General features: G+C 41.5%; 1 protein-coding gene across 6 annotated transcripts in view; it reads right to left on the reverse strand.

The window, feature by feature from the left end:
• LOC101289162 (S-adenosylmethionine synthase) overlaps nucleotides 1–13959 on the reverse strand; it is an 80745-nt gene that overhangs the window by 12809 nt on the left and 53977 nt on the right. For 3 of the 6 annotated variants that reach the window (XM_033433974.2, XR_004484959.2, XR_004484958.2), the window contains one exon: nucleotides 594–671. In XM_033433974.2, coding sequence (XP_033289865.1) covers nucleotides 594–671 — 78 coding nt within the window. Of the gene's footprint in view, nucleotides 1–593; nucleotides 672–4319; nucleotides 4730–4753; nucleotides 8068–13959 lie in introns of those variants that run through there. The other 3 variants (XM_033433975.2, XM_049696962.1, XM_004273027.4) reach the window with 3 other exon arrangements.

A 13959-nucleotide genomic window follows, 5' to 3' on the forward strand; every position in this document is an offset into this window, starting at 1 on the left:
GTCGCACACTTGCCTGATCCTGAACTGCTTATTCAGCCTCAGCTGTTGGGTGAAGATAACCATAAGACTGCTTTGGGGATTAGAATGAGACGCTGGCTGTATGCGGTCATAGAGAATGCAGAATGCAGCCAACATACGTGAGGCCTCTCCCGCCCCCTTATTGCTAAAACTCCACTGCAGGCTTTAGGCATGGGGTCCTGAGCAGAGAATCAAGGCAGGTTATTTGTAAAGATGTCAGGGTGAAGTCCACCCTCAGAGGGGCATGGGTCCCTACAGTGCTCATTCTGGGGGCTAGGGTGGCCCTGGAGAGGGAAGGGCGGGTCTGTACAGCAAAAAGGACAGGGTGCTGACCGTGAGGAGATCGGGGCTCTGATCTCCACACCGGGACCCCTACCCCATGACCTTGGCCAAGGCCCTGATTAAGCTGCACCCAAGATCTCCTCAGTAAAGTGAGGGGGCTAGACCTACCACCCCTGGAGCCCTCCAGGCTCTGAAGCCCCCGGCTCTCTGCTGTGCTGAAGACTTCAACACAGGCAAAGGTTTCAAGCTCAGCCCACTCAGGTCTCCAGCAGGAGGGATTAGGCGTTTCTTACCGCAGGCCACCTTGGCACTGGGGTCCTGCTTGAGGTGCGCATCCAGCACTGCATCGCTGATCTGGTCACAGATCTTATCTGGAAGAGAATGAACATGTGTAAGAATCACAGGAATATTAAGCCTAGCAAACTGAAATGTTAAAATAATTAGATACTTCGTCAGTTTACATATCGAATCTACCTAAGAGGACACTTTTTAAATATAAGAAATTATAAATTTTTTGGAATTTTAATTTCTTCCCATTTCTGCCTTAATATTGGATGATGTATATTATATAAAGTCATAAAATTCCCTAAAAAGAGAAATATATTCCAAAACCAGTTACAAGAGCCTAAAGCAATTCACACACACACACACACACACACATGCATATTCTTCTAACTAAAAAGTATCTCATCCCTCAGCATATTCCCTTTAATTCTAACATCTAGAAAAGTCCTAGAAACAGAAGTTAAAATACTAACTGATGACATCAGTAAGATTAGGTGCCAAGAGGCGGACTAGGATGGGACAGACACATGGTACCGCTGGTCCCGCAAGATGCAGTGCGCTGTGTAGAAAATACCACACCCGGTTCTGGGACTACACCTGTAAGAATCGCGTAAGAGAACCTCTGCACATTACTGCCACTGCTGTTTTGCAGAATACTTCCACAAGCAGCTCTCAGATCCTTCCCGCCGTCACTCAGCCTCCTGAAAGCCGGATATCCTAACAGCTGGGTTTGACCTCCTCAATCAAGGTGGGATTGACAAAGAGTCCAACATGAACTGGCATTTCATCTTATTCTACGATTTGCCTTGAAGACTCCCCATGGCCTGGGGCTTCCCTGGTGGCGCAGTGGTTAAGAATCTGCCTGCCAATGCAGGGGACACGGGTTCGAGCCCTGGCCCGGGAAGATCCCACATGCCGCGGAGCAACTAAGCCCGTGCGTCACAACCACTGAGCCTGCGCTCTAGACCCCGCGAGCCACAACGACTGAAGACCATGTGCCTAGAGCCCGTGCTCTGCAACAAGAGAAGCCACAACAATGAGAAGCCCGCGCAACGCAACGAAGAGTAGCCCCCGCTCGCCGCAACTAGAGAAAGCCTGCATGTAGCAACAAACACCCAACACAGCCAAAAATAAAACAAGTAAATCAATAAATTTTTTAAAAAAGACTCCCCATGGTCGAGTATGTAGACACTGTGGAAAAATCCACTCTTGCTTTGGCGTTATGTTCACAAATTCAGAAAAAAAAGTGACATCTATTTACACATATTACATCTCGTTTAGTGTTCAAAAATACCCATAGAGTCTGCTCTTAGTAAATTAATAAGTTTTTTTCCAGCTTTATTTGGGTATAATTGGTATATAAAAATCTGCATATAATTAATGTATGTAATTTGCTAAGCTTGGTCACATGTACATACTTGTATTACCATCACCACCATCAGGGTTTAATAAACATCCGTCACCTCCAAAATCTCCTTGTGTCCCTCCTGTCGTTTTTTAAGTTTTTAAATTAAGAACGCAGGTCCAGAATCAAGCATTTCTGCTTTTGAAAGTGCCTATTAAGTTCTGTAGTTAAAATGTTAGTTAATCTGAAGGTGAATTCTCTAATCTTTCCTTCAGAAACTGCTACTAAACATATATTTGAGTTTTTCTATCTTCCTGCAGATCCTGGTCATAAATCTAGGTTTGCCTGAGTCCATGCCTCTGCAACCCCCTACCAATCATGGCCTCCTGCTGCCCAAATGTCCACTTTAGACCCAGCCATCAGGCCTCCTAGGAGCCACTCACACAACGACCACGGATGACTCTGCTCGTTTAGACGACACAGGTCACATGTTTCCAGTGCACACAGGGAAATAGGATAAGGGATATTAGGGATAAAGCTGGAGTTGAGCAAGGGTATTAAGACAGCTTCACAGACTAAGATAATGCCTTAGGAGGTCCTTTCTGAACTCTTTCTTGAGGCTTTTGAAATTTCTATCAATATCACTTAGTAGTCTTAAGACAGCCAATAGTTGGTTTTCTTGGAAGTTGAAAAAGAAGCATTAATTTTATCTTTCTGATGGAGAGGAATTCAGCACTGGAATGACAAGCAGAAAGCCACCAAGGAAACTGTCTTAACATGAATGGCTAATTTATAGTGGCAAGCGCAAGGAGAATCAGACAAATTGAAGGGCTGCCATTAAGTAGACAGAACAGCCAACTGATTGGCTGGAATTTTCATTCTCTGTCCATTGAGCACATGTTGTGTGTACAATGGGACCACTGGCCACTGCGTGACAAAGCACCCACTTCCGCCGCATGGAGCAAATCCTATCTATGGCCATCTCCTAACCTGTATATGGCTTTCATACGTACGTCATGGAGCTGTCCAGAATATGTTAGACATAGCAATGGATCTGAGATTATGAGTACAGTAAACCTAGAAACTTCATAAAGTCATGCAGAATTAAAGATGCTATTTACATTGAATTGAGCTAAGTCACATACAAAACTCCGTTTAACCCAAGATTTCTCAATGGCAATACTGACCTTTGGGGCTGGAAAATTTCTTCTTTGTGGGGGATGGTCTTGTGCACGCAGGGTGTTTAGAAGCACACCTGGCCTCTCTCCACTAAATGCCAGTCTCACCCCACGCCCACCCCGCCCCCCGACAGCTGTGACAGCCAAAACGTTCCAGACACCACAAAATGCCCTTGCGGGAAAAGGGCACACCCTCCCCAGCTGAGAACCAGCGGCTGAAGCACATGGAAGGAGCAGCGCGCTGAGGTATCTAAAGCTGGGCTACGAGGTATGAAAGTTAAAGCTCTGAGAAAGAACAAGGATGAGGAAGATGAAAAGAAGGTAGACTTGGTGATGATTAGTGACCAAGAACTTCAAATACTCCAGCGAATTGTGAAGAGGTGCTTAAATACATAAATCAGCGTGTCTGGCCCCCAAGGTTCTCCTAGACCAGTGGTTCTGAAAGCGTGGCTCCCTCATCAGCAGCAGCATCATCGCCTGGGAACTTCTTAAGAATGCAAATTCTTGAGCCTCACCCAAGATCTACTAAATCAGAAACTCTGGGGGTGGAGCCCAGTACGTTGTGTTCTAACAAGCCCGTGGGGTGACGCTGATGCGCCCTGAAGCCTGGGAACCACTGTCCCAGAAAGTTGAGGCTCCCACTGTGGTCTTCACGGAAGCCTCTCTCGTTTCCCCACATCACAGTCCTCCTACCTTTCAGAGACCCAATAAAATGCTGGAATTTTCTTCCAGAGATCTGTCTCAGCCCCTGTTTAGAACGCACCGCCGTTCACTTCTAAACCGCACATGCTTTCCATGCAAAACTTAGTGACCCGTGGTCTTGCTTGCGGGAACATTCTCTGTTGACTTAAGCTGCTCATTGATAATAAAGCTTTACTCAAAAAAAATAATCTCTCTATATAGCGTTAATACCTGATGATACATTTTACACATATGTTTATCCAACCAGCCGTGTGTTCTCCGTCGCAGTCCCGCTGTGAGGAGATGCTGGTGGTGGGCTGCGGCACAGATCCTCGGCTTCGTTAACTTACAATCTATTATTTGCATAACAAGTGACTGTTTTACAAGACTGCAAACTAACAGAATAAAAAATTACTGCATATTGTTCTTGCCAAGATCCCTTACAGTTACTGACCCACACCGTTTTCCAGGCCTTCAGTAACAGCGACCCCCCGGTACAGGTCACCATCCAACCAGGACCACCTACTCACCCGGGTGCCCCTCTCCTACAGATTCCGAGGTGAACATGAAGGCCCCTTCCTCGCTTAGAGAATGGTCACACAAGCCATCCACCGGTCCATTCATCTCTTCAAACTGTCCACTCGGCTTCTTCAAGGTAACAATTTTAATGCTGGGACTTGGCCTGAGGGTTCTGTTTGTTTGTTTCCTTCTTTAAACCCAACAGGCTCGTCTCCGCAGAGCCACAGGGCTCACTTCTGCCTAAGTGCCTGCAAGCGCACGTGAGAGTAAAGGTGCGGAGGGATGAGAAGGGAGGGACTGGAGAAGGATGTGTCACTCCCTCCAACTGGCCAGAGCTTGCTCCTGAGTGACTCCTATATATGGAAAAGTGAAAGTGCCTGAATAATCATGTGAGAAAATTGGAGGAGTCCACTTCCGGGGTGTGTGTGTGTGTGTGTCTTCTCACCTTGAGGAATTTCAGCCCTTAGCTCTCATCTCCCAAGTCCTAAGCATGTGGCCAATGTATGGCAAAGAAGGTTGTACAGATTCTGCATAAGTGAAGCTCCTCTGGGACTCTGCTTTAGCTCTGCAGCTCATCTCCTCAGTGCACCAAGGTTAACATCCCACGTTGGAGGCGGGGGTCTGTGGTTACTCAGGGATACAAATAAATAGGAAGCAAAAAACTCCTGCCCAGAGATATGGTTTAGGCTGAGATTACAGCACAGGACGCCTTTGCTCTTCGGTGCCCTGCCTGCTCGCCCACACCTTGTCTGAATTGGGCTCTTCCCCTTCTTCTGCCTTCTCAGAGCAAGAGTATGCACCTATATTCTGAGTCAGCTTGCATGTTACACAACAGATTCATTTAGAGGAAAAGCTTTTGAGCCCACATTTTTCTGCTCATAGAAATCACAGAAACTGTCAACTTCTCTAAGACGCTAGCAATCACATTGACAAGCAAGATGTTAAAAAAGTATCCGCACGGGCTACAGAGAACAATGATTTTTGGAAAAGGATTCCTGAGAGGCAGATTCATTATGGGGAAATCATCAGAGTCCAGTTTCCCAAAGCTTCTTATGATAAATTGGTCCTATACACTTGAGAAACATCCTGCTCACGTGACTCCTGCATTATTTTTGCTTTGACCAAGAAAAGAAGTGGACAGGATTATATCCTGAACCAATTCCTACACTAAATGACAGCATCTTTCACTTCACTCCCTCCCACTCTCAGATCTAGCTGCATCCTCAGGCCCAAGGAACAATAGGGAATTGAGATCACGGAGAGTGAGAATGGGTGGAGAAACTGGTTCCCACTAGAATGCAATACAAAGTAATCAACCAAAACCTTGTGCATCAAGCACCGGACTGTGGGAAGCAAAAGGGAGGACACAATTGCCCCAACGAACAGTTCTGGCAACCAAATCCCCTCTGTACTTATGAGCATTTAAAATTTTTTTTTTCCAAATCTTGAGTTTTCCAACTGGTCAACAGTGGCAGTACTATCCCTCCAGGGAATTAAAACCATATTAAAGCGATGTCTTCTGGGATAAAGTAAGAGATTTTACATATACACATTTAATCAGAGGCATTTTACAAAGAGGGAGCTAGAATGCTCAGTCACAAGACTGCAGAAGGTCCAAAGAGGAAGAGGCCACTGGGAAGGGATGGAAAATGAGGAATCAAACAGGGACTTTAGACAACATAGCCTTGTCCCTGTCAACACACAGGAATCCTGCTGTTTGCACTTAAAATATTTCAACATCACTGTCCTTTGGTAAATTTCTTCTGGGTACACTGGTTTCAAGCCTGGAGGCAATGTGAGCTAATGTTTAATATGAACTGTAGACCTAGGTTACCGCAGCATTTACAACGGCAGCCATTATGTTCTAAATGTGCTTTAAGAGAAAGATGAAGTTTCAAGTACTCGTGCAGATTCCTAGAGCTTGCAAGAAGCCAGAAAACAAAGCAGCCTAACTGCCCTCTGAATTCCAAAATGAATAACAGCATCATGGGGCGAAGAGGCATGGGGCGGGGGCGGGGGAGTGGGTGGGATGGAGGGGACAGTGTCGGGTCCGGAGAAGCGGCACTTTCAGAAACGTATGCAGGAGGCTTCTGCAGCCTGGACGTAAATGCAGAGTGAGGGAAGGATCTGGAAGGCACCTAGTTGAGTATCCATCTTATGAGTCTCATATGACATCCCTACTAACTACTAGGCCACCGTATGCTCTTTCAGCAGATAAATGTTAACAAGAAGTGCACAAAACACGGTGGCTGGGAGTGCAGGCTTCAGGGCTGGAGTCCTGTTTTGCCTCTAACCCACTACACACCCTGGGGTAGGCTTCCTACACTCTCTAGGCTGCTGTTTCCTCATCTTTAAAGCAGGTTAAATAATTACCTACCTCAGAGCATTGCTGTCAGAACTACAAGAGATCACACGGGTATGCTGAGTATTGAGCATAGTGCTAGCACACAATAAGGGTTTAATAAAATATTACCTAAGCACCTTCTATGTACATACACATGATTTTCTTCTGAAAAAAAAATAGCTCACCATATACATGTTATTTGCATCTTGCTTTTCACAATATACTATGGTTCTCTTTTTACATCTCAACATATAGGCAGACCTCATTTTTAGCACTTGACTAATATCCCACAATGAGGATATACCGTAAATTATTTAACCACTCATTCCCCAATGGCTGTATATTTTCAACTTCTAATTATTTCGTGTTACCATAATGCTGCAGAGAAGATACTAATCATTGGCATCCTTTTATAAAAAGACAAAATGCAAGGGCCTGGCAATGCTGAACTAGACCAAAGATTTCCCTTTTGTAATAAATTTTACCCAGTTAGTGAAAAGAAACAGCACTTCAACAATGAGTTAAAACAGCAGCATCAATCTGCCCCCTTCAGATATAACTGGCAGACCTTGGCAATGACATAATTACTTAGAGAGCTGAACCTACGAGAACTACATAGCCCTAATCTGCTATCATAAACTCAAATTAAAGCCTCCCTTACGCAAAGACTGTCCCGTTCTCCCTTACGCATGAATTGTCCTAATGTCCCCTGACCCAGCCCCACTGATTACCTAAGTCCAATATGTGTCAAAGGCCCAGAGTTGACCTCACTTCCATGTAGCAACCTTCAACTCTAAACCTCTGCTGACTAATCTCTGAAGAAACCTGCCTTTGAAAATATCACTTTCAGTTAGATATACCCCTGAGGAATCTCTAAATGTAAAATATCAAGTGGAAAACCATGTTTCCGATGAACAGTATATGTAAGCCACACTGACCAGTTTCAGGAATAAGCTTAAGGGCACCTTATCCCACATAACACCATGAGGCAGCAGAACTAGTGGAAAGCAGCTGGCCAATGGTGCCCTTTGCTTGCCCCTGCACTGCCATGTATGATGGCTATGCCACAGGCAGAAGAAAGGTCAGTTTGATGACCTAAAACTCTGATGCAGAAGTGGAGTGTGCATCCACCTCTTAAATGCTGTTTAAGTGCAAACATTTCTAAACTTTGGTGAGAAACTCCCCTAACTTAAATGGCATAATAACCACATGGAATATTTGCTTCTTTTGCCCTCATTAAACACAAACTTTTATCACATATGTCATCCTGGAACATAATAACTTATTCATGAAAAAAGGTAAAACTGACTCAACACCACTTATTGAAGAGGCTGTCTTTTCCACATTGTATATTTTTGCCTCCTTTGTCATAGATTAATTGACCATATGTGTGTGGGTTTATTTCTGAGCTCTCTATTCTGGTCCACTGATCTATGTGTCTATTTTTGTGCCATAACCATACTGTTTTGATTACTATAGCTTTGTAGTATAGTCTGAAGTCAGGGAGCATGACACCTCTAGCTTTGTTCTTTTTTCTCAAGATTGCCTTTGTTATTTGGGGTCTTTTGTGGTTCCATACAAATTTTAGGATTATTTGTTCTAGTTGTGTGAAAAACATCATAGGTTATTTTGATAGGGATTGCATAATACAGCTACATGTGAAAGAATGAAATCAGAACATTTTCTCACATCATATACAAAAATAAACTCAAAATGAACTAAAGACCTAAATGTAAGACTGAAAACCATAAAAATCCTAGAAGAAAACATAGGCAGTACACTCTCTGACATAAGTCTTAACAATATATTTTTGGATCTGTCTCCTCAGGCAAGGGAAACAAAAGCAAAAATAAACAAATGGAACCTAATTAAATTCAAAAGTTTTTGCACATCAAAGGAAGGCATCAACAAAACGAAAGGACAAGCTACTGAATGGGAGAAGATATTTGCAAATGATATGCTTGATAAGGGGTTAATATCCAAACTATATAAAGAGCTCTTATAACTCAATATCCAAAAAACAAACAACCTGATTTAAAAATGGGCAGAAGACCTGAATAGACATTTTTCCAAAGAAGACATACAGATGTCCAACAGGCACTTGAGAAGATGATTAACATTTCTGATTATTAGAAAAGTGCAAATCAAAACTACAATGAGGTACCACCTCACACCAGTCAGAAAGGTCATCATTAATAAGTCTACAAATAAGAAATGCTGGAGAGGGTGTGGAGAAAAGGGAGCCCTCCTACACTGTTGGTGGGAATGTAAATTGGTACAGCCACTAGGGAAAACAGTATGGAGGTTCCTCAAAAAAAAGAAAGAAAGAAAGAAAGGAAGAAAAAAAGAAAGAAAACAGAGCTACCATATGATCCAGCAATTCTACTCCTGGGTATATATCCAAAGAAAACAAAAACACTAATGCAAAAAGATATATGCACCTTAATGTTTATAGCAGCATTATGTACAATAGCCAAGATGTGGAAGCAACCTACGTGTCCATCAACAGATGAATAGAAAAGATGTGGGGACTTCCCTGGTGGCGCAGTGGTTAAGAATCTGCCTGCCAATGCAGGGGACACAGGTTCGAGTGCTGGTCTAGGAAGATCCCGGAGCAACTACGGCCGTGCGCTACAACTACTGAGCCTGTGCTCTAGAGCCCACAAGCCACAACTGTTGAGCCCACGAGCCACAACTACGGAAGCCCACATGCCTAGAGCCTGTGCTCCACAACAAGAGAAGCCACCACAAGGAGAAGCCTGCACGCCGCAATGAAGAGTAGCCCCCGCTCACCACAACTAGAGAAAGCCTGTGCGCAGCAACAAAGACCCAAAGCAGCCAAAAATAAATAAATAAATTAATTAATTAATTAATTTAAAAAAGAAAAAAAGATGTGGGGTGTGTGTGTGTGTATATATACTATACACACACACACACACATATATATAAACATACACATGCATAATGGAATATTATTCAGCCATAAAGAAGAATGAAACTGCCACTTTCAACCACGTGGAAGGATCTGGAGGGTATTATGCTTAGTGAAGTAAGTCACACAGAGAAAGACAAACACTGTATGTTTTCACATATATGTGGAATCAAAAACATAAAACAAATGAATATAACAAAACAGAAACAGACTCATAGATACAGAGAACAAACGAGTCACTACCAGTGGGGAGAAGTGGGGAGGGGCAAGATAGAAGAAGGAGATTAAGAGGTACAAACTACTAGGTATAAAATAAATAAGATACAAAGATGTAATGTATAACACAGGGAATATAGCCAATATTTTATAGTAATTTTAAATGGAGCATAATCTATAAAAATATTGAATCACTATGTTGTACAGCTAAAACGAATAAAATTGTAAATAAGCTATACTTCAATTAAAAAAATAACTGACTCAGACTGTACATTTAAAAAGTTTTAGGTAATTTCAGCATTATGTGAGCTTCATCCAGTAAAAAGTCCAAATAAGCACCCCATATATAACAGCTATTCTGAAAAGGAAGAAAGAAATGTGGAAAGACTTCGTGGAAAAAGCAGAACCTGAGCTAGACTCCAAAGGAATTACAGGATTTTAAAAGGCAGCAGAGAGAAAGGGAGGCTCTGGGGGGGGGCAGGTGGGGAGACTTCACAGCCAAGAAGCCAAAGCATTAATTAGAGTTTGTACACTGCTCTGACTCCAACTGAGGGGTGGGGATAACTGGGCAGGGAGGTAGAGGGCTGGGAAGCCAGGGAGGTCAGGAGCTGGGATTCAGAGCAGTAAGTAGCCCTGCAGAGAGGCAAGAAAATGGGAGGTTCCATCTGACAGGAAAAGGCAGCTTCCCAGATGGCATTTGCAGAAGGCATTTCAAGGCAAAGGTGTTGGCCACAGCAGACTGAGGCAAAGGGTGACACTTGGGACAAGCAAGAATAGACCAAACGCCTGGAAAGGAAGAGCTTGGGGGAAAAGATATATGGGGAATAAGAGATTTTTAAAGCTACCATGTATACCAGGGAATCAAGAAGGCCAAGAACACGACCAGAGCCAGACAGATCCTCAGAACAGGCCTGAGAAGACCCTAAGTTCTCACCTGTGGCTGAACTTCAGGGTCCCAAAAACAGGAAGTCAAGGGTAAGGCAGAGTTGTAGATGGCCTAGCTAAGCACTGAAGAATTCCCTAACATGGAGGCACTCTGCAAAGACTGGGAGAGTATTTTCTTCTTTTCTAGGATCCAGGTATATAAGGAAACTTTGTCAAAACACTAGCTAACCACTAAGCTAATGGAACACAGACTTCATTGGCCACACACAACAAAAGAATATAAAATAGTTCAGAAAAGTATTAAACAACAGTGACCCACAACAAATGGCAACAGCACATGCCAGGGAGAAGAGAATCTTATTCCAGAGTTGCCATATTATAATATTCAAAATGTCCATTTTTCAACAAAAAATTACCAGGCATGCAAAGAAACAAAAAAGTATAGCCCATATGCAAGGAGGAATAAAAAAAAGAAACTAATAGAAACTGTCCCTGAGGAAGCCCATGCATTGCACTTACTAGACAAAGATTTAAAATCAACTGTCATATATTCTCAAAGGTATAAAGGAACCACAGACAAAAAAATTAAAGGAAGCCAGCATGGTGTCTCACCAAACAGAATATCAATAAAGTAATAAAAATGATAAAAATGAACCAACTAGGAATTTTGAAGCTGAAAAGTATAATAATAGAAATCAAGAATTCATTAAAGGGGTTCAACAGCGGATTCAGGCAGACAAAGGAGTCAGTGAATATGAAGATAGGCCAACTGAGATTGTTCAGTTTGAGAAGCAGAAGTAGGAAAGAATAAAGAAAAATGAACAGAGTCAGAGAAGCACGTAGGATACCATCAAGTTTAACAACATGTGCATATGGGAATCTCACAGGGATAGGAGAGAGAGAAAGGGGCAGAAAGAATACTTGAAGAAACAATGCTTAAAAACTTCCCAAATTTGGTGAAAGACACAAACTTACAGATTCAAGATTCTCAACAAAATCTAAGCAGGATAAAATCAAAGAGATCCACACTGACACACATTATAGTCAAACTTCTGAAGGACAGACAGAGAGAGATTCTTGAAAGCAGCAAGAGAGGCATCTCATGACATACAAGGAACCTTCTATAGTATTTTTTTTTTTTGCAGTATGCAGGCCTCTCACTATTGTGGCCTCTCCCATTGCGGAGCACAGGCTCCAGATGCGCAGGCTCAGCGGCCATGGCTCACGGGCCCAGCCGCTCCACGGCACGTGGGATCCTCCCAGACCGGGGCACAAACCCGTGTCCCCTGCATCGGCAGGCGGACTCTCAACCACTGCGCCACCAGGGAAGGCCCTCTTCTATAGTATTAACAGACAATTTCTCTTCAGAAACTGTGGAAGCCAGAAGGCAATGAGATAACATATTTAAAGTATTGAAAGGAAAAAAAGAAAACCTGTCAACCAAGAATTCTACATCCAACAAAATTATACTTCAAAAATGAAGGGGAAATTAAGACATTCAGATAAATAAAAACTGAGGGAGTTTGTCACGGTAGACATGCCCTATATGGAATGCTAAAGGGAGGCTCTGGGGCTGAAATTAAACGACAGCAGACAGTAACTCAAAGCCACACGAAGAAAGAAAGAACAATGGTACATACACAGGTACACAGGTAAACATAAAAGGTAGTATTATTGGAGTTTTCTTTCATAACTCTTTTTGTATTTAAAAGACAAATGTATAAAACAATTATAAACCTTTGTTAATGGACACAGTATGTATAAAGTTGCAATTAGGGCCAATAAACATGACAGAGGAGACCGACTGAGCAGTGTCTCTGTATACTACTGAAACTGTGTTGGTATTAATTCAAACTTGATTGCTATGAATTTAAGATGTTAACTGTAATCCACTAAGGAAAAAATCCAGTAAGGTAAGCACTAAGGAAAAAAAAAACCCTAAAGTATATACAGAAAAAGAAACAGCAAAATGGCTGAAGTCCTTTCTCATCCACAATTATTTTAAATACAAATGAATTAAACTCTCCAATTAAAAGGCAGAATGTATTAAAAACAAAACATGATCCAACTATATACTGTTATAAGAGACTCACTTTAGATCCAAATACACAAATAGATTGAAAGTGAAAGGAAGGAAAAAGATATTCTACACAAATAATAACCAGAAGAGAGCTAGGATGGCTAACCTAATATCAGAGAAAATAGAATTTAAGTTAAAAATTGTTACAAAATAATTACTTTATATATTGATAAAAGGATACATCCATTGAGAAGATATAACCAATATAAACATATACACACCTAACAACAGAGCACCAAAATACATAGAGCAAAAACTGACAGAATTGAAGGTAGAAATAGTTGGAGATTTCAATATTCCATTTTCAATAATGGACAGAATTATACAGAAGATCAATAAGGAAACAGAGGACTTGAACAACACTATAGACCAACTAGACCTAACTGATGCATATAGAAAAGTCCCCCTGAAAACAGAATATAGATTCTTCTCAACTACACATGGAACATTCTCCAGAATAGACCATATATTAGATGACAAAACTCTCAAATTTGAAAAGACTGAAATCATACAAAGTATCTTCTTTGACCACAATGGAATGAAGATAGACATCAGTAACAAGAGGAAAACTAGAAAATTCACAAAAACATGAAAATTAACCTGCACAGTCTTGATTCAAAAATGAGTCAAAAAGAAATTATAAATGAAATTAGAAAATATATTGATATGAAGGAAAATAAACATTACCAAATTTATGTTATGTAGCAAAAGCAGTGCTCAGAGTGAAATTTATAGCTGTAAATGCTTATATATTTTTTAAAAGATCCCAAACCAATAACTTAATTTTACACCTTAAAAACCTAGGAAGAACATGTTAAACCCAAAGCTAGCAGAGGGATAACATAATAGAAATTAGAACAGAGATAAATGAAATAGAGACTAGGAAAAAATAGAATCAACAAAATGAAAAGTTACTTCTTTGAAAAACCAACAAAATTGATAAACATTGAGCTCAATGGACCAAAAGACATCAAAGAGAAGACTGAAATTATTAAAAGCAGAAATAAAGTTGGTGACATTAGTACAGACCTTAAAATAAAAGGGACTATAAGAGTATACATGAACAATTGTAAGCCAATTAGATAACCTAGAAGAAATGAACAAATTTCTAGAAACATACAAACTACAAAAACTGACCCAAAAATAAACAGAAAATCTGAAAAGAACTATAGCAAGTCAAGAGATTGGATCACC

This window comes from Orcinus orca, chromosome 14 (assembly GCF_937001465.1).
Source record: "Orcinus orca chromosome 14, mOrcOrc1.1, whole genome shotgun sequence".
NCBI classification, from domain to species: Eukaryota; Metazoa; Chordata; class Mammalia; order Artiodactyla; family Delphinidae; genus Orcinus; species Orcinus orca.